The sequence below is a fragment of the Mytilus galloprovincialis genome, chromosome 10 (assembly GCF_965363235.1).
Source record: "Mytilus galloprovincialis chromosome 10, xbMytGall1.hap1.1, whole genome shotgun sequence".
Lineage (NCBI taxonomy): Eukaryota > Metazoa > Mollusca > Bivalvia > Mytilida > Mytilidae > Mytilus > Mytilus galloprovincialis.
In genome coordinates this window covers 49,419,509-49,428,041 of record NC_134847.1, presented here as the reverse complement: position 1 = coordinate 49,428,041, position 8,533 = coordinate 49,419,509, and the positions used below count along the sequence as shown (strand labels likewise).

The 8,533-nt window shown below is 31.4% G+C and overlaps 1 protein-coding gene across 1 annotated transcript in view; it reads right to left on the bottom strand.

The window, feature by feature from the left end:
* Positions 1–3,584: 3,584 nt before the first annotated feature.
* Positions 3,585–8,533, bottom strand: part of LOC143047735 (PAX3- and PAX7-binding protein 1-like) — a 32,042-nt gene continuing 27,093 nt past the window's right edge. Inside the window, exons 18-19 of the mRNA XM_076220966.1 lie at positions 5,300–5,448; positions 3,585–4,386 (exon numbers count right to left, since the gene is read on the bottom strand). Of these exons, the coding sequence (XP_076077081.1) occupies positions 4,305–4,386; positions 5,300–5,448 (231 nt within the window). The 3' untranslated portion in view covers positions 3,585–4,304. The remainder of the gene's footprint in view (positions 4,387–5,299; positions 5,449–8,533) is intronic.

Below are 8,533 nucleotides of genomic sequence, written 5' to 3'. Positions count from 1 at the left end.
AATTTTACCAAATGGGTGATAAGTTCTATTCAGACAACAGTTTTTTATAAACAGTTTTTATAATTAATCATTTACCCCGAGATGTTTATTTCCCAATTTTCAGCAGTTGGTAAAATTATTACGATTAAATACTTGGGTAGGATTGCTACAGATAGTTCTGACAACAAATGTAGTTGTTCTCCATTCGTTTGATGTGTTTTGAGCTTTTGATTTTGCCCTTTGCTTAGGGACTTCACATTTAGAATTGCCCTTGGGAGTTTTGTACTTTTGTTACTTTACTTTCAACTTAGAATAAGTTCTCTATTCCTGTCTGTGATTTAAACAAAACCATATACCAATACAAATCTCAACGTGTACATTTTGACTCTAAATTAGAACCAACCTATTATCCTGACCAGTCAGAAGCCTGTAGTTCAGTTGTCATTGTTGGTTTATTTCACTTTTTATTTGTAAATTGTTTTGTTATTTATTAAGCCGTCAGTTTTCTCAATTGAATTGTTTCATATTCTTGATGTCTTGCCTTTTATAGCCATCTATATGGTATAGGTCTTTCTCGTTGTTGAAAGTCATACAGTTTCCTATAATTGCTTAAATCCACTACATCAGAACTTTGGTGGATAATCCTCTCATTTGCAATCATACATTAACCATCATATCATGAAAAGATACTATTAATCAAAGAGCTGAAGAGCTCTGAGGGAAAAGACGGCCATTGTTTCAATTTTTAGGGGGTATCTTTTGATAGTCTACATACAAAGAATGAGCAAAAGAACAGCTAGAACATATAGAAAGGCTGACAATAATGAAACTAATTGTTGTTTATTGTTATTTCATTTCCTTAGTCAAGAATTCATCATAGAGACAATTTGGACCAATAAGATCTGCACCTTCTAAATCAAAACATTTGATTTGAGTTGGGAGTTAATTATCTAAAATTCAATTGAATTTAACAACTACTACATTATATTTTAAAATTTTAATTATGTACAACTGAACGACAGGCTAAGACTATTCTCAATTTTTTGTGACAATATTCTCAAGAAAGTGAGGACTGAAAAATGTATTCAGTTTTAATTTTCCATTGATAAAGTTCCCAGTTACAACTCTCATCACAGGGATACATGTACTTATAAAATCAAATATGATTGATATAAAAGCTGTGTGAAGTTTGTTTCCAGATCCCACATTTTGATATATCTGTAAAATTCATGAATAAATAGCTTTAACCCTTTAACCGACAATCCCGCCTGTAGGCGTGATGGCGACAACCATTCTTTGATGGCCTGTATGACCCTCCATACTTTTTTTGAACTGCCCCAGCTGAACTGTCATGATAGCAGGGACTTCAACCAAGCAGTTCATGGTCCATCAACTCTTCTTAGATGTCTGTTCATGAAAATATGGCACTTTGAAGCCGTTTAAGAGTTCAAAATCAGAAAAACATGAAAAGTAGCCAAAATCAGGTGGGGGTGGGCATCTTTTGTTGGCCACTACGTAACTGGAAGTGACTGTTGGTAAAAACTATTATCATATATGCATGCATAGGTGGTATAGGAACACAACGAGGTATAATATGGCCAATAGGAATCTAGTCTGTAAAATCTAGGTCACCGTTTTGTCAAAAATCAATAAAAACGGACATTTAGGCAGACCTGACTTGACAATAATAATCCCCAAGCAAGACACTCAAGTCCAATATACTCCCAGCTAGCATGAATGGACTACTGTAACTATAGGGTAATACTTGAATGACAAAAAAACACCGTCTTGTCAGTGTTCACCTCTCAAGGTCGTTTTAAAATCGGAAAATAGACGGAAAATTACCATTTTTCACTGGGGGTGGGTTCAAACCCACGAGAAAATATTCCACCTCCCACCCAAAATTATTTTTTAATTGATGACTACTTATCATATATATACTTAATGTGACATTTTTAGTGTTCATATACATTAACTTTCATTTTAGTGGGTAATTACTCATCAATTGAGGTGCTCCTTAATTGGAGAAAGATTCTAAAAACATAACTTTACAGAAAGAATGAAAACTGCAGTTGCTCTCCCCAATCTCAATAGGTATAAACTACAAAAAGCAACATTTTTTTTTTTTTTTTTTTTTTTAACCATTTCAATAATTATGTTGGTACACATTTTTTTTTATATAGAAGACTACTTATCATATACTAAATGTCACATTTTAAATGTTCAGAAACATTTACTTTGATTTTAGTGTAAAATTACTCATCAATTGAGGTGCTCCTGAATTGGAGGAAGATTCTAAAAACAGAACTTTACAGAAACAATGAAAACTGCCGTTTCTCTCCCCAATCTCATGTATCCCCATTGACATCGTTTACCGCAAAAGTTGACCTACATATTATCTGGTTATAACCTCAGATTCAAGCATTTCATGTTGGTGTGTGAATCATCTACACTACAGCAAACATCATTAGGTTTATATTTAACAAATACGGATTTTAAATTAGTATACAAGTCAACTACTGTGAATGATTTTTATAATGAATAAAGGATATCCCTGTGTAGTGTGGCATTCCAACAATGACGTCACTAGGTTAGATATATTTAGAATATTTCGTAATACTGATTTTTCCGGACTGTAAAAGAAACGTATATAGTGTAAGGGAAAGCTCAATATACGATAATTTCATGAGAAACAGAAGGGAAATGTGTAAAAAATGTATTTAAAGTCAATCTGTTCTCCTTGTCATCAATTTCAGTATGACATTTTGAGGGGGTTTCCAAACTATCAATTAAAGTCAATCTGTTCTCCTTGTCATCAATTTCAGTATGACATTTTGAGGGGGTTTCCAAACTATCAAAACAAAATGATTGACGTGAGGGAATGATACTCTGGCCAACCCCATTAGGGAATTGTCGGCTTGAAGCCGTCTTTCCCCAAAAACCAGATTTGGCTATAATTATACATAATTTCTTAATAGCTGAGAGCATCTAATGTGTACTATTGTTTGTCTGTTTGTCTTTTTCATTTTTAGCCATGGCGTTGTCAGTTTATTTTTGATTTATGAGTTTGACTGTCCCTTTGGTATCTTTCGTCCCTCTTTCCTAATTATCAATGTAATCCTAACTTTATAGAGTACATTTCTTCAAACAATTTCCTTATTTGAAAATATTTCTTTCATTCAAAGTCTCTCGTCTCATTTTTTTCTTAAATTCTGTAAAATGAGAGTCTCTTGTATGTAAGAGATTTTATGGCTATTTAGTGTATTATTCCTTTGATCTTTTTTTGTGATAATTTTTCATATCATGCTACTTGCTTGAGATGGAAAATTATTGCTAGAAACTAAGCAGGCATGTGGCGTTGCTAACAAAATTGACATGAAATTGACAACGTCGTCATAGGTAAAATAGCGATAAACTCGACTCGATTGCCCTTCTCACTTTCGCCGTCCCAGCTCAAGCAAGAAAATCAATCTTGTTGAGATGATCAACGATAATCTATAATTCTATGCGTAATAACGAACTGTCCCAACTTTTGATGTATCATGTCCTAGGAAGTTTGTGCAGACTGATACCTGTAAAATTATTATAACTAAGACTAAAACAGATACTGTTGTACATTTTTAATAACTTCATTTAACATGGAATTCATATTTCCAATAAACTCTCATACTTATTTTCTGCTTTTGCGATAGTGATTTCAAACATACAATCTTAAAAGGGAGATAATTTGTAAAAACTCAAAAATGGAATTTATATTTCAAATTAATTTTCCTTCCTGGAGAGAGATTTAAAACAAGAAATATATGAAGGGTAAAAATTCAGTCAAACATAAAATTCCATTTTCTATCAGTAATAACTGCTTTTTTCAGTTTTTATTTTTTTTAATAAAAATCTTGAAAAATTTTGATGATTACATGTATATATGACAGGATATCATTAGGTGAATAAAAGAAAGACCCCGATGGAAGGCATACTACAACATAAAAAGTCATATATACAATAGCACTATGATGTAACATTTCCTCTCATACAACACATGTTCAAGAAGCCATCTATAGTCCTTTCATACTGATTTGCAATGTTTGATGGTTCTCCGTTAGCAAACTGTTTCTGCTATTACAGTTATAACATAATCTTGACTGACACTTTATTCAGTTTTTACTGTCAGTATATTCACAGTCAAATGACAGTTTTAACTGCCAATTTATTCACATTTTTTCTGTCAGTTTATTCATAGTTTTAACTGTGAGTTAATGCAGTATTTTTGGAGTGTCACACAGTTAAACACAAAGTTTTTGAAATTCCTCCACAGTTTCCTCAGTTAGTCATGTGACTTTTGGTAGATTTGTAACGAGATCCATGGCATGAACACCAATAAGCATCTTACTGATCTGTTTGGCATATTCTCTGCAAAAGATAACAATGGTAATCATTTGAATATTGCAAGAGAGAAAAAAACAACTATGCAAAACAATCCATTAGATTTGTAAAATATACTGTGGATTCATTATTATTTAGGGATTCAGAGACTTCATGTGTAAAGGTGAACAAAGTATAATAAGTTATTAATAAAGTACAATTTTAAACACACTTGCGTGCATGCTTTAACAATACAAACAAACTATTTTTTCCTCAAACCACATAAATAAATGAATCCACAATTACTATCATGGCTATTCAAATTTAAATTTTGAAAGATTCTAAATAGCTTATAATAATATAGAATGGAAAAATATACCATCAACAACTGAATTTGTAAAAGTTTGTTTGTTTTAGTTCCCCATTGATATTACACATTTTTCAATTTTTGTATCTATTTTGTTTCATGTATGCATTTTACATTTTGCTAGTCTTTTGCCTGTTTTTCTCATCGATCATATATTCTTATGTTTGAGTATGACTTGCCTCATTTAATCCTTTTAAGTACTTCTGAAAGGATTTTAAAATTTTGTACGCCAATCCCTTCCCCTGTAGTTCTGGTAAACATGTTGATATTTGCTGTGTTGCATATTTGATTTTGGTTCATTTATTGGTACATAAATTACGTCATTAGTTCCTCGTTTGAATTGATTTATATTTGTCATTTCTGGCCTTTTTTAGCTGACTATGCAGTATGGGCTTTACTCATTGTTGGAGGCCATTTATAAGTGATCTACAGTTGTTCTGTGTCATTTGGTCTCTTGTGAGGGGTTGTTTCATTGGCAATCATACCCTGTCTTCTTTTTTATACGATGAAGAATCAACACCATGCAGTCAGACACTCTTCCTAATTTCCTAAAACTCACTCAAAATATATTTTCTTTAAGAAATGAACACTTACTTGGCTTCCATTTTTTGGAAATCTGTACGGGACTGAGTATGAATAGAATTAAATATTGACACTAAATATCTACAGAGGTTTTCTAACTGTGGCATTGTTCTGTCCTCTGTTAAACCTGTAAACCACTGCTTAGGAAATGTTGATATGATCTGAAAATATAACACAGAATGTTACGAAACATCAAATTCTTTTTGGTACATTATATATATAAAATGTCCTGATAAAAGATTTGGTATTAAAAAGGAGATATGGTGCTTGCTTTTTAATTTATTTTGATATTAGGTTAAACATTATTGTTCAAAAATGACAAATGGATTAGACACAAGTTTTTCAACTTAGTAACGTCTTCTCCAATTTTGATATTAAACATTTATATTGGCTGATGTAGGGTTCTTTCCCTCTTCAACATTTTTTTTTACAGCACTCAGTAATTTTCTGTACAAATATAATGTATGTATACATTTTAAGTTTCGTCACTGAATTTTAATATGTATTTTCAATCAATGAAATACACACTAGTACATTGAACAGATATATCATGTTATGGAGGGGTATTTGCGAAAAATACCAGTCAAGGGAAATTTGGTCCCAAGACTGGTATTTTTCGCAAATACCCCTCCATAACATGATATATCTGTTTAATTACACCGAATCTATTTTGATTATAACTGTTTGTACAGGTCAAAGGAAATCTTTTTGTTACCACTAGAAAGCTGTAATCCATAAACAAGTTTATGCATAATTTGCATTTGTAAATAATTACATGATCTCATTAAGAATTATACCACAACAACTATTTTATGTGAATAAATTGAGTGTGCAAGATTGATAAACTTTTAATTTTGTTTACTAAAACACTATGTAAAATATTTATAAAATGAATATTCCATGTGTAATACAAACAGAAACATGAAAAATAACAGTGTCAACTATAAATGTTCAAACCATGAATTTTATGAAATATTGTGAATGGTAACATTACAGTTATTAAACACGATAGGGTGCTTATTCATCCCAGTAGTTGAGTTGGTGGATTTCTGTTGGTTAAGTCCGAAAGAGGGTGCAATTCAGCTTCTCCCTGTTGAATACTTTCAAAAATGTTATCACACTGATCTTCAGTTAAATCCAGGGTTTTCCCTGGGTCAATTATTTTTTTCGCCACCTCTTTCGCCAAAACAATATATTTTTCACTAAACATTTACTTTAAAACAACAGATTTTGTTTTTAACATAAAAGGGAAAAACAGGGCTCACACTACTTCAGAATTATAGGGAGAAGTGACTTCTCTTTTTGAAACTGATAGGGAGAAGTGGTGAGATTTGAAAGAGAAGTGCTCATTCGCGCGGTGCGCTACAATGTTTGGATTTTACAATAGTATAAAGGGCCATATGTAAATAATGTTCTTTTTATGTTGTTCAATTCATATGAGTAAAAAATTACAATTAAAGTAACATTTGAAACTTAAGGTTCTTGTGAGAAACTACCAACTAGATATCTAGCACTAAAAAAAAAAATTATTTTAAAAAATGTAAAGAAATTATAATATATCAATTACATGATTACAATTTAATTAAAAATTATCTTGTGTATGAAATTCAGTGTTTCTCATAAAAAAATATAAAAGTTATTAAGCTGGGCCATAATATATTGATATTAGTATAATAGTCTCAGAGTTAAGCAACTTTAATCAATAGTTTGAAAAAATATAGGGAATTATATACACCAATCAATTAGATGTAACCAAAAGTCTCTTAATGCGTGTGGAATGCGTAATTTTCCCCTTTGGGATCAATATTCTTCTGTCAGCTGTTCCATCCGTGCGTCCGTAGTAAATATTGTAAAAGTACGGATTTCGGTCATAGCTGGTCCGGTTCAGATCCGTATTTTAGAAATCGGTCAATGGCGGACGAATGCAAGAAAATTTACAAAAATAAACGATGTTTGACAAGTTATTTGGAAAGGAACATGACGGTTTTAATGCAATAAATGGATTAAACATTTACTGGAGGCAACTTTTGTCACGTTTAAATGAAGTAACAAACTTATTTTGCCGCCGAAATTTAGGTTGATGTACGTTTTCGAGTAACAAGCACCGAAACTTGCGGGAATGCAGGAAGTGATAAAAAGTTGTATTTTTATCAAATAACCTGCTACACACTGCGAAGACAACGCTTCAACCTCTTTTCTAAAGATAATGAATCGTTTATGTCTGAATTTCTTTAATTATCAGTAAAAAATTGATGTTTCATCAACTTGGTAAAAATGGGTAACACGAATTACCGAATAACAGTGTTATTATCCGAATAACTCATGTAATTACCGAATAACTCTTCAAATATCAATTTTAACACATTTAAGTGACTTTTAAACATATATTATTGAATAAAATTATAATAGAAGTGTATTTTATAACCTAAAAATAAAAAAAAAGTTGCAGGTAAGTTAATATTGATCATTATAAAATTATGGATATCGGTGTGTACTTCCAAGATGGCGACCAAGGAAAACGTAAGAAATGAAGAAAAGAAAGATTGCATACAATCCCTCAACGTGTTCATCTTAGACCACCAAAGTGGAGCCCTCACGCCACGTCACGGCAATGAACAATGTGAGGGTGGGCATTTTTTAAAATAAAATATGGAATAGTAAACTATTTAAATTAGTTTTTGTTTTAATTTTAGTTATTAAAAAAATATTATCTTTATCATATTTTTATATTTGTGATTTAGAAATGGATGTTAACTAAGCCCCTTTAAATCTATAAAATTACAACTATTAAGATATCCTGCACAAGGCACGGGCTTATCTGTCATAGTCCGCGGAAATACTTTATTTAGAATTTATTGTAAAAAAATTATAACTACTAAGATATCCTGCACAAGGCACGGGCTTATCTGTCATAGTCCGCGGAAATACTTTATTTAGAATTTATTGTAAAAAATTTATAACTACTAAGATATCCTGCACAAGGCACGGGCTTATCTGTCATAGTCCGCGGAAATACTTTATTTAGAATTTCAACCTGAAAACATGCGAAACAATACTATACATGCATTATGTATCAAGTGCATAAAACAGCAGTGGGGAAACAACAAAAGAAAAATGCATTAAACAGAATAAAAATAAATTGCATAAACAAAACTGTATACTTACTTAAACACTAAAATAATTGAAAAAAGATAATTGAACCTGCATTGGTTGCAACGTAAACATGTACTTACCAGTATACTAGTA